The sequence below is a fragment of the Ictidomys tridecemlineatus genome, chromosome 1, assembly GCF_052094955.1.
Source record: "Ictidomys tridecemlineatus isolate mIctTri1 chromosome 1, mIctTri1.hap1, whole genome shotgun sequence".
Lineage (NCBI taxonomy): Eukaryota > Metazoa > Chordata > Mammalia > Rodentia > Sciuridae > Ictidomys > Ictidomys tridecemlineatus.
In genome coordinates, this window is record NC_135477.1 from 47,241,637 (window position 1) to 47,257,626 (window position 15,990).

Consider the following 15,990-nt stretch of genomic DNA (forward strand, 5'->3'; position numbering starts at 1 on the left):
CTTTTTAATCTAGAAAACAGGACATTCAGGGTACCTACCTAAAAGAGTTGCTTTAAGGGCTCAATTCATAACAAAGTCCTCAGATATTACCTGGCAAAATGGATAGTCACAAAGTGTTAGGTTTTATTCTTCCTGGAAGATAAGTGGAATCCTGTAGACATGGACTTTATTCCCACAGGTCTGAGAGGACGTCTGAAAGTTTGAGAACCCCTTGGGCCTCATCTCAGGATCATCAAATGATCCAAGTTTGAACAAATCTTAGGTATGAGTTTGAGCCTAGGTTGCTAATGTGTGGTTGCTTCTGTTGTTAGGATTTAAAAGAACCCCAGGCGGGGAAAAGGGAGCTATCTGTAGCACTTCCTCGAAACCCGAGTCCCGGGTCCGGGGTCCGGTCTCCAGCCAGGGCCTGAGAGAGCTCCCTGTTTGGGCAGCAGGGGCGGAGCACCAGGAGTGGAGGGCTGGCTGGCGCGGCGGAGAGGCGGGGTCTGCGCGTCAGCTCGCAGCCCCACCCCTAGCGGAAGTGCTTCTGGGCCCGCCCCTCCCTGGAGACCGGTTTCCCCCTCGCCCCGCCCCCTTGCCTGATCTCCCCAGCGCAATTCCGCTCCCGGAGCTAGTCGGGCCTGGGCCCCAGCACCCGATCCAGAGAGCGGGTCCTGGGTCTGTGCACTGGCTGTCTCGGGCGGTGCTCTCGGTCCCTTCCACTATCCTGCCCTCTCTACCGTTTCTCTGTTATCTGCGCGGCCACAGACGGCGCTGGGGACCGCACAGGTAAAGTCTCGGCAAGTAAGGGCGCAGGTGTGGACGCCTCCCAGGCCGGACCCACTAGGGAGAGATCGACAGCAAGTGGCCGGCTTTTTTCCCCCTGAGGCGATCTTACTGACCGTCTGGGATTGGGGAGGGCGGATGTGAACCCTGGGAACGCTGCAGTGCATTGGGGAGAAATAAGGGGCGGGACTGAGCCCTAGAGTTTGGGGCCGAGTCGTGTGTGTCCCCGGGTCTTGCGCAGTCTCCGTTGTGCCTGGGAGATGGTGAGCTAGTTAGGTGTGAGTAGACACCTAGTTACCGAGGACTGTACTCCCATCCACCCCCCGCGATGACTGGGTTCTGACGGCTGCCCCACCCGGGGTGCTCACAGTCCAAGGTTTGCAGAATGAAAATCAATAAAATCGATGCAATAGCAAAGAACACGAAACATGTTGGGTTATTATTATTTGCGTTTGCTAAATTCTTTTTATGGTTTTTTTTTTTAACTTCATTCTTGGAAAAGGTGGCTTCAGGTTGGACCAGGGCCTCGGAGAAGGGCGCAAAATATCTCCTGGTCTCCGGGCAAGAGACGCGGGCTTGTCCTCCGCCCCAAGCCTCGCGAACTTGCCACGGCGGCTGTGCGTGGTCTGGCAGCAGGAGGGAAGCCCCGGGGCGCTCTCGGGTTCCAGTCACGGCTTCCCTCCCCCCTCGCACCTCTTCGTCTGCCCTTTAGGGAGATGGCCCCCTCCACCGACATTTCCCCAGTTCACCACCCCCACACCCTGGGGGCCGCGCCTCCTCCCCTCCCCCGCGCTCTCCCTAGCGCTTTAAATAATGATATTTGCATGCAGGGAGCGATTCATAAATATGTCAGGGCCGGTGAAATATAGGCAACATTTCAAACTTTCTATTTAAAAAACATGAATTATGGCCGCGGAAAATGTGTTCCCATTTAAAGGCGATACGAAGTATTTGGTGTCTCGTCCCCGGGCCCATCCATCACGCAGACAATAAAGAGAGTTTTTCGCCCTGACACCCGCGATTTATGGGCGCCCTTCTCTGCCCTCATCACTCACTCGCCGCGGCCGGCCCGGCGACAGGCCCCGCCGAGAGACGAGAGGCCGCCCCCGCGCCAATCCGCGCGCGCACTTTGCGCTCTCGCGCCCCGAAAATGCAACACCCAGGGGGAAGCGCCCACTGCCGGGAGTTGGGGGATCACCATGAGCGTCTGAGGAGACAAGTGGGAGTGGGAACCACATTCATGCTCCCACCTCCGCGCAAGTCTCTCTCCCCGCTGGGGCCGAGCCCTCCCAGAAGTGGCCTTGTGGATACCCCGTGCGTCCCGGCACCCTGTGCGTCCGGGCCTTGTCCGTGACCGTTGGGCGGAGCTGAGAACTTTTGCGGCTTAGGCGTTGGAAGGTTATTTAACCGCTGATTCCAGGTGAGGGAAGAGAGTTGGGCAAGGGGCTGTCCAGGCTGATTTGCCCCAAGGAAGGAAAGCTGTTCTAAAGTTTCTTGAGCCCCGCGGGATTGAGGCTTCGGAGCAAAGATTTCTGCAACTTTTACAATGCGGTCCCCTTAACCTCCCTAGTGCGATCTCAAAATCAAGCTGTTCGTCCTCTGCAGCTAGAAAATTCTTTACCAACAGGAGCCGAAGAGTAGTGTGAAGGATGGGACTTCCCTGACGTTTTGCCTCCAGCCAAGTTCAGACACCAGGTGGCCTCCTCGTCCCCGCCCCATCCCACACTCACTCGCACTGGCCCACTGTCCTCTCAAAACTGCCATTGAATCTGTTGCAAACTTGCCTCGAGGGAAGTTCGAACTACTTCTGCAGGGGTTTGCTTTCAGTTTTCGCCACGGCAGGACAGGTTTCTGAAGCCTGGGCAGAAGTGGGGTCTGTCAGGCACAGTTGGTCAGCAAGAGGCCGCTCGACCTGTGGGGGCCGTTTGTCCAGCCTACTTCGGAGAGTAAACCCATAGCAGCCCAGACACAAGGAGTCACCTCGAGTCCCCGGCTGGGCCAAAGCAAACGCGTTCACGCCAGCGGGAAGCCGTTTCCTGCTGAATGTCTGCGAGTCGGATTTATTCGGATAAACGCAGCACAAACGACAGCCAGAGAAATCCCGTCGATTCTAAAAATGACAAGGTTGAATTTATTAGATCGAGAATCATGTGTAAGTGCAGAGAGAGAAAAAAAATTGTACAAACAGCTCCATGTCCAGTACGGACACCACTGGTAGCTTCTGGCTTCAAGGGCATGTAACAAATCACATCTGAATACTTAGATCCACAGAAGGATACAAAATAGTCTTAAATTCTCAGTGTATGCACATATATTAAGTTGGAAAAATCTAGAGTAAGTGTCTTTTTACAACTGCTTGAGTGTCATTTGGGTCCGAAATAGAACTTATGTCCAAATAACCGCCCAGTAAATATTTCCCATAGCCAGAGTGGAGGGGTGCCGTTATCTACAGCTTTTTAAATATCTGCAGTGTGGCAGATGTGAAATATATATATATATTTAAGAAAAGCAGGCGGACAGATAACTGAGCCACTGCATCAACAGAATATTTCTGGGTATGGAAATAAAATAAACAGTTCTACATAGTCAGCTGTGAAGAGTCAAGACATAGAGGGACTTTTGGGAACCCTGTGTGGGAGTCACCCTCTTGCAGCCCAGCGCACCAAGCAGGCTGAGATGGGCTCTAATGGATAAAGGCGACCTCGAACCCGGTTGGGAGAGGCTCAGCCTGGACGCTCAGCATTGTAGAGCCTTGGAGTTTCTGTTCTCCCAAATGCAGGCCCAGAAAGAAAGGCTTTGGAGGAGTACTGGACCTGGCATTTAAGGTTGCAGGGTCTGGGGTCGTGTGGGCAACCTTTCTTCCTCAGACACTTCAGCCAGTCCTCCATCCTGGCTCCATCAGGCTGTGGCTTGGACGATTGGCATTTGGAGCAAAAGTGCAGAAAAGAGTGAGTCGCACTTGACGCCAAGACGTCCCAAAGCGGGAAGCCAAAAGCCACCAAGAAGGCCACGATTAAAGCCAGACCCCAAACCAGCCCTAGGAATTTGAAGCCATAGAAGCTGTTACCTGTATGAATTTACTTATGAAATACTAGGCACCCTTCACATATTCTGTGCTGTTCTCGGGCCCCCGTAGGGCTCCGCCATCTATTAGCGAAGCCCAGACAACACAAATAGTAAGTTGCAACTGTGAAATTTCAAGACCAAATACTAATTCCAGAACAGGGCACTTGCAACCATCCACCCATCCAATTTGCCCTGTGGTCGAGTTCGCTCTCTCCTTCTTCCCCTCCGACCCCCTTCGAATGCACTCAGCCTCTAAACAAGCACACAGCTTCTAAGAGTCCCTGTTTGGTAAGAAAGAAGAGAAGACTTTGTCATGAAATCCGGGAAATAGCACACACTCTTGAGGCAACCCTGCCGCAGAAGAAATAACCCGGGCCCTGAGAATGCCCAGCTCCAGAAAGTGTGACTGTACATTAAGTGGTTTCTACCGGACGCTAAGAGAGGAGAGAGATAATAGGAAAATATTCCTGGCAAGTAGAAAGGGGAAAAGGAAGAGGAAATGAAGGGAAAAGAAAGGATCAAGAAAGAAGCTGCAGTGAAAACAAAAAGAAGGGCTGGGGGGAGAAACGGAGAGCAAGTAGAGGCGAGCTTAGAAGACGGCAGGCCAAGGCGAAGGCCCCAGGACCAAGACCGATCGCCGCTCCGGCAAGTCTGGCGCCTTCCCGCCCCGAGAAGCTGTCAGGGTCGCGCGGGACCCCCTCCACCGGTCAGGTGAATTTGAGCCCCTCTCCCGGTGGGGTGGGGCTGGCCTGGATCCTGCGGCCTCGGTGTGCTCTTTCTCTTGCCCCTCCCCAAGGACTGCGAGGCGGAAGAGGACGAGGGTGGGGAGGCCCCTGGGGGCGCACGCCAGTCCGGGACTGTTTGGGCGCTCTGGGCCAGGCTTTGCAGCTCGCCGGGCCTGACCTGTCAGGCGGATTATCTTCGAGGGAGATTAATAGGGGAGGCGGGCTGCAATAATAATCGTTTTGTTTGATGTGACAACTCTGATAGGCGTTGATTTACTTACAAACTGATAGGCTTTTAATTGAGCGCCTCCGCCGAGCCCGAGATGAAAGGGAAGCGGCGGTGAAAGGCGGCCCGCCTGCCCTCCGGCCTCAATACTGATTAGCCATCTCGACAGTGAACAGTTCAAGGCATTTTCAAACTTTTTTCCTCAGCTCTCTCCCCTTCCTTTTCCTCCTCCCACCCCGTCCTTAAATATCTGCCATGCCCATTTTTTTTTTGAGAAAAACAAATCATTTCCATTGTGTGCAAATAAAACCTACAGGACATCCACGCCAACCGCTGCTAGTGGTTGAAGGCTTTAGGCTCAGCGCGGAGTAATTAATAACCACCCCCAAGCTCCGGCCTTCTGGGCCTTTGGGGATTTGGCCTCCGGCGTAGGTGCGCAGGCTCTGTCCGACGTTGACGCCTACCAAAAGACCCGGGCGCGCAGGACCCCAGGCGCCCCCGTGCGCTCGGACCTTGGGAGCTGAGTTTTGAGCAGAATAAACGCTCAAGGCCCAGGACCCGCGCCCACAAAGCACAGCGCATACCTATGAGGGTCTGAAGCTACAGCCGAGGGCGTAGGAGCCACTCAAGGCTTCCCCGGGCTTTGAGTGTTGGGGTGGCTCCCCCTGAGATTTACTGTGTAATAAGAAAGCTGCTGGAATCAGAGAAGAGGAGAAAAAAAATGCGCCTGGAGATGGATAGGAGGGTGGGGAAGGATGCCCCCGGGCCTGCGGTCACTCCTAGCTCTGGCCGCAGCCCCATTCAGTGTCCAGGCCTGTTTGGGAGGCCTAGGCGACAAGCAGCCCGAGGCCGAGCTCGCGACATTGGGAGCACTGCAGTTGGCCCCAGCTGATACCTAGACTGCGGTGCAGTACCGCGGGCAGACACACCCGCAGAATAAGAGAGGCTTTACAGACACGCAGTGCCAGCTTAGAATCATTGGTCCTTAGAAACCAGCACCTGGGACTCGCACTCCAATGATCAAACAACCTTCACAACCTCACATGTGATCTCCCCACGGTCTCACCGACTTACCTTCCTCAGTTTTCGAACAGAGACACTACAAAGCCCCTTGAGTGCAGGTGTGTTCTAACATGCACACAAACCCAGTCCCAAACGCACAAGACCGCATTCTCTTCTGTCCTCTCCAATCTAGCTTTAGCCAAGTTACCATCTCATAAAGTTGACCAATCTAAAGGATCAAGGGATAAAATTAAAACGCAGAAAAATAAACCCTGAGAGGAAATTCTAAAACTCACCCCAGAAAGTTCTCGGTACCCGTGCGGAGTGGGAGACAGAGACAGGAGGAAAGGGGGTAGGGTGGTGAGAGAGGAAAGGGCAAGCACGCCGAGGGCAGGTCCCAGATCTGACCCTCACGCGTACCCAGTTCAGCTCCGGGTGCTGCGCAGGTCTAAACCGGGTCTCCAGCCTCGGCCCCCGCCCCTTGTGCGGGCACAGACGGGCTCCAGGCTCCCAGCGCTCCCAGCCCGACCATTTATCAAAAGGACTTGACAACAAAAGAAGAGTCAGGCGGAAAAGTGGGGGAGGGGAGATTCAAAGTCTTCCAAGTCCTTCCGAGGAAGGGGTGTGTCTTCCTTTCACCCCCTTCTAGTTTCCGCGAGTTTCTGGAGGTGACCCTCGAACTCGCTCCACACGCTCCCAAAGCCCTGAGAACTCAGCGGTGCAGGCTTACATATACACAGTGCACCCAGAGCCAGGTACACAGCGGCACGCACAGCGCCTCCCCTCTTCTTTCCAAACAGCCCGACTGACAGTGCAAATCGAGGGGAACGCCGCAGTCCCGCTCCGCTTCCCTGGAAGAACCCGTGTTCCCACAGGCAGCCGCCCCCTCCCTCTCTCGCTCCTTCCCTCTGCTCTCCAAGCGCAAGTCAGTCCCGGCTCGGCGTTCCATTAAATTCGGGCAAGTGGCCCGACCGTAACCCCAGCTCCCAAGGCTGCGGGGATGGCGCAGGACGGATAATGGGGGAGGGTTTAGGGACTGGGAAAGAGTGAACCTTGAAACCTGTTTCCCCAAACACCCACGTTATGGTCTCTTTTCCGCAGCCTTTAATCCTAGCCGCGATCAAGATGGGCAAAGAATTGAGGATGTGTTGCCCCACTATTGACTTCCAGAACTCAAGGTTACGTTGGTGGGGTAGCTCTTGGAAAGAAGTCTCCGAGTTTAGGGTAGGGCACCATAGAACAAGGATGGCAGCCTGACAGCACGCTACACACCCCGAGGGAGTATCCGGGAAAGCGGGAAATCTCCCGTGTTAGACGTCGCCGCTAGGGATCCGGATACCCAGAGCGGTCCCCAACTCCACGACCCTAACGGGCGGAAGATCCTAAGGGTGGTGGCTATACGTGTCTCTCCAACACATAGGGGAAGGCGCGCATCCCGGGCCTGTGCGCCCCTCAGCGCCCTAGGCGCACCTGCGCACTTTACTCTCACAATGCATTTTCCTGACACTGAGAGCCTGCCGCCCCCCTTTGCATTCTTTTTCTTACTCCCACCTCCCCCGCGCATCCCAGGAGGCCGCTCCTCTTTTCCCCTCCTCCGGTTCCTTCGGTCTCTTCCTTCCTCTGTCTCTCTCTCCCTCTCTCTTTTTCCCTTCAAGTCGCACCCGCCTTGTAATCAGCAACAAAAGCTGACATAAATCACGGGCGGATTGACAAGAGCTGACAAATAACTGATTGATTGCGGTCGAGGCACATTGACAATTGATGGAGGGGTGGAGATGCCCAAAGAACGGGGGTGGGGGGGAGAGGAAAAGAGAGGGTGGCTGGGGAGAGTAAGAATGTGGGGGGGGGGACTGAAACAGAGGAAACATGTGACCCCCGCTCCTGCCCCAATCTGAGCGTCCTCAGGTGTCACGTGGCCAAGAAGGGCGGAGAGCCCAACGCACGTCGCCGGGATGAGCCACCACCGCCTCCGCTGCCCCTCTAGCTTCTGGTTTCTCTGCTGCGGAATCTCAGGAAATCAAAGCGGGCGGGCGGACTTCCTCCAGAACCCGCTCTCCACCTTTCCTTACCCTGGTGGCCGCGCCGCGCGGGATATCAATTACTAAAAAGAACATTTGTGTTCCGGCCCTCTGCACGCCCCTGGAGTTGACGGTCCGGCTGATCCACACTCTCGCCGGAGCTTCTTCTGGACGCCCCCGCGGTTTGCCGGCACACGCACCCCCACACACACACTCCAAAAGGTTTCAGTTTATTTTTTGAGCTGGGAAAAGAACGACCAAGATAAAAAAAAAAAAGAGAGGGAGGCGGCAGATGGCAAACGTAGAATAAATGTCCATCTCGTCCTCCGAGCGAAATCGAGGGAGGGGACTCGCTGGGGGGTGGCAAAGAAGGAGCTGCCCATTAAAACCAGCTCTGAGAGTCCTGGCGGCGGCGGCGGTGGCGGCGGCGGCGCGGGACGCGTCACATCCCCTTGACCCTCCAATCACCTCGGGCTCCCATTTGATTGGAAGGCGGCAAAGGCTTTAATCTCCCCCTCGGTGCAGCTGCTTTTGAAGTGAGTTTCCTCGCCAGAGCCCCGGCTGGACAAGCAGCAGCTCACATCGTAGAGCGCAGCGCCGGCTCGGGGCCGCGAGAGCGCAGCGCAAGGGCGCAGCCCGAGGCGGACGCCGCTAACCGCTCCGCGCTCCCGCAGTCCCGCCGGCTGCTCCGGCCGGGCCACCGTTCCACTGCAGGCCACCCAGGATTATTCGCCCCTGGCTCTAGGCGCCAAGAAGGCGTACTGGGCGCCTGAGGCCGCCGCGCCAGCTCCTCCTCCTGCTGCTGCTGCTCCTGCTCCCCGGGCGAGCGCGCAGCCCCGAGCCCGCCCCGCGCCTCCGGGAGCCCTCCCCCCGCTGCTCCCATGCGTGCGGGTGGGTCATGAGCACAGCGCCCTCGCTTTCTGCCCTAAGAAGCAGTAAGCACAGCGGCGGCGGCGGAGGCGGCAGTGCGGACCCTGCCTGGACCAGCGCTCTCTCTGGAAATAGCTCCGGCCCCGGCCCAGGCTCGTCCCCGGCCGGCAGCACCAAGCCTTTTGTGCACGCCGTGCCCCCCTCTGACCCCCTGCGCCAGGCCAACCGCCTGCCCATCAAGGTGCTGAAGATGCTGACGGCACGGACTGGCCACATTTTGCACCCCGAGTACCTGCAGCCCCTGCCTTCCACTCCCGTCAGCCCCATCGAGGTAAGGACTCTCTTCCAGGGTTGACCTAGGACCACTACCTTCGCTGCTCCCTACAGGGTTTCTTTCTCTGGGGATCTGAGAGTGGGGGTGGGGTGTCGGAGTGATTCAGCTCTGGGATGAGGGAGAGGACAGCGCTTCAGCACCTCAAAACTAGGGCGCAAAAGAGGAAAGAGGCGGAACGGGGTGTGATTGCCAGGGAGCAAGGAGGCCCAAACTTGTTTCTCTCCTTTTAGTTAAAACCTCTATCCCAATCCACACACCTTCCTACTCGGCCCCGAAGTCGGGCGGGGACCTGAATACCGTTCGAAAGTCTGGTCCTCTTGCTGCCCATAAACTAGTGTATGTATGCAGTGTCTGAGGCGCCGACTGCCCAAGCCTTTTGAAGAATTAAGAGATGTGTGTGGGGAGTGGTTACAGTTCTGGGTCTAGAAGCCGAAAACCAAAACATTTTGTAAGGTGCTCCCCCCCCCCTCCAAATCAGTTAGCACTAAAAGACTGCGGGAAAGATCTTGACAGAGGTTTTGGAGTGGGTTCTTCCGCCTTTCCCAAGGGCGAGAATCCTTGCAGTGTCTGTGGAGGGAGTGTCTCCGGCCTGAAAGGCTCTTAGCGGGCTGTTTCGGAGGGGCATTATAAACCTGGAATCTAAAGGGTTTCCCCCTTTTTTTCTATGACCCCTCTTCCACCTCCCCCGTCTGACCCCGCAGCTTGATGCCAAGAAGAGCCCGCTGGCACTGTTGGCGCAAACATGTTCACAGATCGGGAAGCCGGACCCCTCGCCCTCTTCCAAACTCTCTTCAGTTGCCTCCAATGGGGGCGGCGCGGGTGGTGCAGGCGGCGGCGCCGGGGGCGACAAGGATACCAAGTCGGGCCCCCTGAAGCTGAGCGACATCGGCGTGGAGGACAAATCGAGTTTCAAGCCGTACTCCAAACCTGGCTCGGATAAGAAGGAGCCAGGAGGTGGCGGCGGAGGCGGCGGCGGCGGGGGCGGCGGCGGGGGTGTTTCGGCGGAGAAGTCTGGATTCCGGGTACCGAGCGCCACCTGCCAGCCATTCACGCCCAGGACAGGCAGCCCCAGCTCCAGCGCCTCGGCCTGTTCGCCCGGCGGCATGCTGCCCTCGGCCGGGGGCGGCCCGGAGGGCAAGGACGACAAGAAAGACGCTGACGCGGGCGGTGGCGGCAGCAGCAAGGGTGCCGGAGGCGCCTCGGCGGAAGGGGGACCCACCGGGCTGGCGCACGGCCGGATTAGCTGCAGCGGCGGAATTAATGTGGACGTCAACCAACACCCGGATGGGGGTCCCGGAGGCAAGCCCCTAGGCTCTGACTGCGGCGGCTCCTCGGGCTCCAGCTCTGGCTCGGGCCCCAGCGCACCCACCTCCTCCTCGGTGCTGGGCTCTGGGCTGGTGGCTCCGGTGTCTCCCTACAAGCCAGGCCAGACAGTGTTCCCTTTGCCTCCCGCGGGCATGACCTACCCAGGCAGCCTGGCCGGGGCCTACGCCGGCTACCCTCCCCAGTTCCTGCCACACGGCGTGGCACTGGACCCCACCAAGCCCGGCAGCCTGGTGGGGGCACAGCTGGCTGCGGCAGCGGCCGGCTCTCTGGGCTGCAGTAAACCGGCCGGCTCGAGCCCTTTGGCCGGGGCGTCGCCACCGTCTGTGATGACAGCCAGTTTGTGCCGGGACCCGTACTGCCTCAGTTACCACTGCGCCAGTCACCTGGCAGGGGCAGCAGCCGCCAGCGCCTCTTGCGCTCACGATCCCGCCGCTGCGGCCGCAGCGCTCAAATCCGGATACCCACTGGTGTACCCCACGCACCCACTGCACGGCGTGCATTCCTCGCTAACGGCCGCTGCCGCTGCGGGCGCCACACCGCCTTCCCTGGCTGGCCACCCCCTCTACCCTTATGGCTTCATGCTCCCTAACGACCCTCTCCCCCACATCTGCAACTGGGTGTCGGCCAACGGGCCGTGCGACAAGCGCTTTGCCACGTCCGAAGAGCTGCTGAGCCACTTGCGGACCCATACGGCCTTCCCTGGGACAGACAAACTGCTGTCGGGCTACCCCAGCTCGTCCTCTCTGGCCAGCGCCGCGGCGGCAGCCATGGCTTGCCACATGCACATCCCCACGTCCGGCGCCCCAGGCAGCCCGGGGACGCTGGCGCTGCGCAGCCCCCATCACGCGCTGGGACTCAGCAGCCGCTACCACCCCTACTCCAAGAGCCCGCTCCCCACACCCGGCGCCCCGGTGCCGGTGCCCGCCGCCACCGGACCCTACTACTCTCCCTACGCCCTCTACGGACAGAGACTGACTACCGCCTCCGCACTGGGGTATCAGTGAGGGCTGCCGGGAGGGTTACCGAGCGAAAGGAACTGGGGGAGGGGAGGAGCCCAGGGAGGGGCGAGATCCCGGCGGAGGCTGTTGACACCCGCGAGTGGGGAAGACCCACGCTACCGAAGGAAATATATATATATACCGTATGTACCTATCTACCCATCAACAGCGAACGAGACCCGGTGGGAAACTCCCCTTTCCCCTACTTCTCACCTCCCCCACCCAAACTTTATAAAAGTTGAAAAAAATATCATTTGACTTTTTATAAAAAAAAAAGGAAGGAAAAAATAATTGAGAAGGTGTTCATCTGAGGACTTCATCGGTGGACACTGGTATTTATTTATGTTAGCTCCAAGCGGACCCGTGGTTCAAAAGTGCATTATTTAGTTTGAGCTCCGTAGGTAAAAAGGAGGAGGGAAACTTTTTTTTTTTTTAACTTGAGGGTAAAAATGTGGAAAACAAACCCTCCCATCCCTTGTAGATTATAAATAAAAACAAAACCGCCACAGAACTAGAGGTCTTCTCTTTAATGTTACTTTAAAATTGCTATGATTGTATCGTACGTTCTTATTTAATGTCTGACTGAAACACAAATTTACATGCATGTTTGTTACAAAAATGAAAAAGACAAAACAAGTCACAATTTGTCAGTTCTAATTTCAAATTGCAATTATTTTTAAGGTGTATACCATCAAAAGAGAATGGGTATTTTTTTGTATGTATTCTGGAAGAAAACAAAAAAAAAAAAGGAAAAACAATTCTATTCCAAAACCTCATTTGCCTTATTTTGTTCTTTAAAAGGAACACTTAACTATTTTTAATTTTTAAGTCCACCCGCTGAGAAGGGGACAAGGTTTACGTCATGTACTAAAATAATAGACAATGTATCGCTTTAAAGATTAAATTCCGTATATTTGATGTATTAAAAGGTTTTACTTCTTCTTATCATTTTTTAATTTTTTGGTTGAAGAGCAGAGCCGGGCAGTTTCGGCTGCTGTGGGTTCCCGGGGCCTCACCGCTACTCTTCCCAGGATCCGGGCCGAATTTCCTATTGCTTTGTTGTGATTTTCTGCAAGAAGCACAGGCTTCGGAAGGTCCAGCCAGCCGCGGGGTTGGCCTTCAGGAAAATGTTCTTAAAGGGGGAAGTTTGGTGACCTTCGCTATTGCTCATTTCGTTTTTATTTAAATCTTCTCTGAGCAGCTGGCTTGTTAAAAGTGAAAGGGTGGAGTGGGGGGGAGGCCTTTTTGTTTTGGTTAAGTTCTCCTCTTGAGATTTTTGGGCATTTGGGTTTCTTTTTTTTTTTTTTTTTTTTCAGAGAGCGGAGCAGGCTGGGACACGCTGTCCGGGCCAGGGCTTCGAGGACCTGCGGCCACCGGCTGTCCCTCGCTTTACTTTCTAAGCATCCCCTGCCCGGGGCAAGCAGCCCGGATAAACTGGGAGACCGAGGGGCTCTTGGGGAACCAGTTTCCTGGGCCTAGAAAGAGCGCGCGGAACCCTCTTGTCCCTCGGGAGTAACGTGAGTTCGCTCTGCTTTTCTTCTGGCGGCCTAGGGTCACCTAGATACCACTGCCCGATCCCGACGCCCACCCCCGGGCTCCTTCCTGCCGCGGGAGTAGCGGCCCGCTGCAGGCCGGCGCCGCCGCTGCTTTTCCCTGTGTGCATTGCCCCCCAGCCCTCACTCCATCCCGGTCCGCGCCGCAGGAGAGCGCGCTGGGGCAAGGGACCCGGAAGTCCCTTTAAATTCGGCCCTGTGAGGGCCTGAGTGTCTCTGCTCCGCCTCTCTCAGGCGACTGGGTGGGCACCGAGTGCGGTTCTGGACGGCGAGTTCCTCTGGGCTAACGCGCGGCGGGAGCCTGGGTCCCCGCGCGGATCCCCGCTGTGCGGCCGCTCCCTTCTCCCCAACTTGGACCCCGGGACAGGGCTGCCAGAATTGCAGATGGAACCGCGTATTGTCCCAATCGCTTCTGGGCGGGGGTGGGGTTCCGACGTCTGTGCCGCTCCCTACACCCCAGGCCTGGGCTCAAGCTCTGGTCTTCTGCGGTTTGGGAGCGCTGGGCCCGAGGAGCCCTTTCTTGGGATCCTGGACCAAAGTTTCGGCGCTGAGCGAGCACCTCTAGTTCTTGAGTTTTCTCGAGTCTCAGCTTCCCGCGGTGCCCAGCTCCCGCCGGTGCCTCCGGGGGTTGCGGAGAGCGCGCCTTCAACCTCGAGCCTGGGTGCGACAGCCGCCGGGCCCGGCAGCCATTTGCACGCGGGTTAGTGACTTTGAGATTTTCCACCCTCCTCCCTTCGCCTGCCTCGCGGCTGCTGGGCCTTTTCCCGGGTTGCACGCAGAGCGGCCCCAGGCGACCTCTGGGACTCCGCCGGGAGCTCCCAGGCCGCTGCCCGAGCCGAGTTGGTGGAAATGCAGGCCTCGCCGCCCCTTCTCTGGGGATAGTCTCGGGCGCCTCTGAGAAACTGACGGAGGGACGCCTGGAGACCCGGAAAGTGGCGCCTGAGAAGGACCCTGGCCCTGAGCGCCCGGGGACGCTGCTGCCCGGCTCCCACTGTGGTCCGGCCTAGAGAGGCTAGGCTGGGCCTGGTTCTAGAGAGTCCATGCCGACTGGCCGGGTCGTCGTCCCCAGCTCTCCGACAGATAGCCCCGCACCCCCCTCCCACCCACACACACCTCCCACCATTATCACCGCCAGGGGGGCGAGGGCGATGTTCACCGAACGGTGCTACCAGAGTCTCCACACTCCATCGCCTGCGGCTAGGGACCTGAGAGCCGCTGCTCATCCTCTCACCAGCACTAGCCAGGCGACTCTGGCCACTGTGACCCGCCAGCTTTGTCCTTTGCCTTTGGCGGGATCTCTGGGCCGCAGACGCCTGGCTCGCCAGGACCTGCTCGGGCAGGGAAGTACCTAGAAATTCCACCGCCTTGAGATCCAGGCCTGGGACCGGCAGGGAGACGAATGGAACATTCGTGCCTTCGTGCCCCCTCCTGGCATTTTATTAACAAAAACCAAAACCCTTAAATTTTTTTTTATGAGACCTTCTTCCCGGAGAAGTTACGCAACGGCAGCAAAATCCCAGTGTTGCAGGACCGGGGACTGAGGACAAAAAGGATTCCCCGACGTGTTGGACTTAGCCAAGTCACCCCTGTTGCCAGTTAGTGAAGGGACAGTGCCAGTATGTACTGCGTGTCCCAGTAAAGGTTCGAGCCTCCTCCTCGGGGGAATCAACGCCCTTCCCCACTGTCCTCCCCTCCAGTCGCCCCCTCCGGCGGACCTCTGCTCCTTTCTCCTGAAAGCCACAGGAGCCCCTGCGTGGCAAACCAGCGCCTGGAGCCCAAGCGGAGAGCCGCGCGTCCGCCAGGCGGCGCTGCGGAGCCGGGCGGAGCGGGAAGGAGACGTGGAACCCCCGCCTGCTACTAGGTAGTCATCCCAGGACCCCGCGCTGCCTCCACCCTCGCGTGGCTTTCGGGGTGGTGTCCTCTCCCTGTCGCTCCTCGCTCCTTCTTGACTACTGCGAACCATCCTGCCCTGTCCCTCTTCACCTGCTCCAGCTCTGCCACTGCTTTCTCTTGCTCTGTCCCTATCCCTAAAGGGTTGGCCCACGTGAATGGGTTCCCCTCACCTAGTGGAGCGCCCACCTCCACCCTCAAGGCTCCCACAGGTTACACTGTCTGCCATACTGAAAAGGTCTCCACACACCTGTGCATCTATTCAGTCCTTCATTCACGGATTATTTCATAGCAGGGCGGCACATTCCTTTACTCCACACTGACGGAGAAACTGAGGCTAAGTCCTGGAAGCCAATGGCAAGCTCAGGCCTTTTTCTCCATTCAGCCCTATCCCTGCTTGTCTCTCTGGTGGCGACACCAAGTGACCCGGGTGTTGTGGTGCTGGATGACTCAGAATAAATATGGATGAGGAAAATGTGCCTCAAAGATAGGGAAAGATCAGCTGCTGAAATCTGTTAAGGCTGGGCCCCCAGCCCCAGGTAAGCACTACCAACATAAACAGAGAGCCTTTAACATGCTGTTCACTCCTGGCTGCCAGTGTGTTGCGAATTCACCCACATTCACAGCAGTGGTCTACCTGCACAGACAGAGGCACACCTGGGTCTGTGTGGCATACACTTAGGGTCCCAAACAAATGGGAGGGGAAAGGAAGCAGGCATTGTGTTTGATCTATGAAGAAAGGCGGATGCAAATGCCCTTTCTAGGTGATGAACCTCTGCTTTGGAAAACTCATAAAAGTCACCTAGGAGGTGGACCTGTCCCCTGCTAGGCTCTGCACTGGCCTCTGCTACACACATTGGCTTAGGGTTGCTCCTGAGGCTAGCAGTCTCATGATGCTTGGAATGACTGCCAAGCCCTGATGGCCTGCTCACTGGTTATGGACTACTTCCAGCCCATATTATCCTGTGTTACCCCATTTAAACTTCACTACTGCACAGTAGACACATCAATAAATAAAATAACAAACTTCACAATAATTCCATAACGTCATTAGTCTTCATCCCATTTTTCAGAAGAAGAAACTGAGACTTGACAGGGGAAACACACCAGCATGAGATCCCATAGCTAGTATGGCAGAGTGTAGAAGCTGGATTCTCACCTCGACTGTGGACCTGAGGAGATGTGAAAGTAGAACATTGCCTGGGAATCAGAGATCT

General features: G+C 56.9%; 1 protein-coding gene and 1 long non-coding RNA gene across 2 annotated transcripts; one reads left to right on the forward strand and one right to left on the reverse strand.

The window, feature by feature from the left end:
- Positions 1 to 1,629: 1,629 nt before the first annotated feature.
- LOC120885415 (uncharacterized) lies at positions 1,630 to 6,507 on the reverse strand. The gene is made up of 2 exons (XR_005728010.2): positions 6,081 to 6,507; positions 1,630 to 2,875 (listed from the first exon to the last, which is right to left on the reverse strand). It is a non-coding gene; the product is annotated as an uncharacterized LOC120885415 (long non-coding RNA).
- A 1,228-nt stretch (positions 6,508 to 7,735) lies between these two features.
- On the forward strand, positions 7,736 to 12,275 carry Znf503 (zinc finger protein 503). The gene is made up of 2 exons (XM_078039779.1): positions 7,736 to 9,003; positions 9,708 to 12,275. The coding sequence occupies exons 1-2, from the start codon at positions 8,701 to 8,703 to the stop codon at positions 11,334 to 11,336; spliced, it is 1,932 nt and encodes a 643-aa protein (XP_077895905.1). The 5' UTR covers positions 7,736 to 8,700; the 3' UTR covers positions 11,337 to 12,275.
- The last annotated feature ends 3,715 nt before the right edge of the window (positions 12,276 to 15,990 follow it).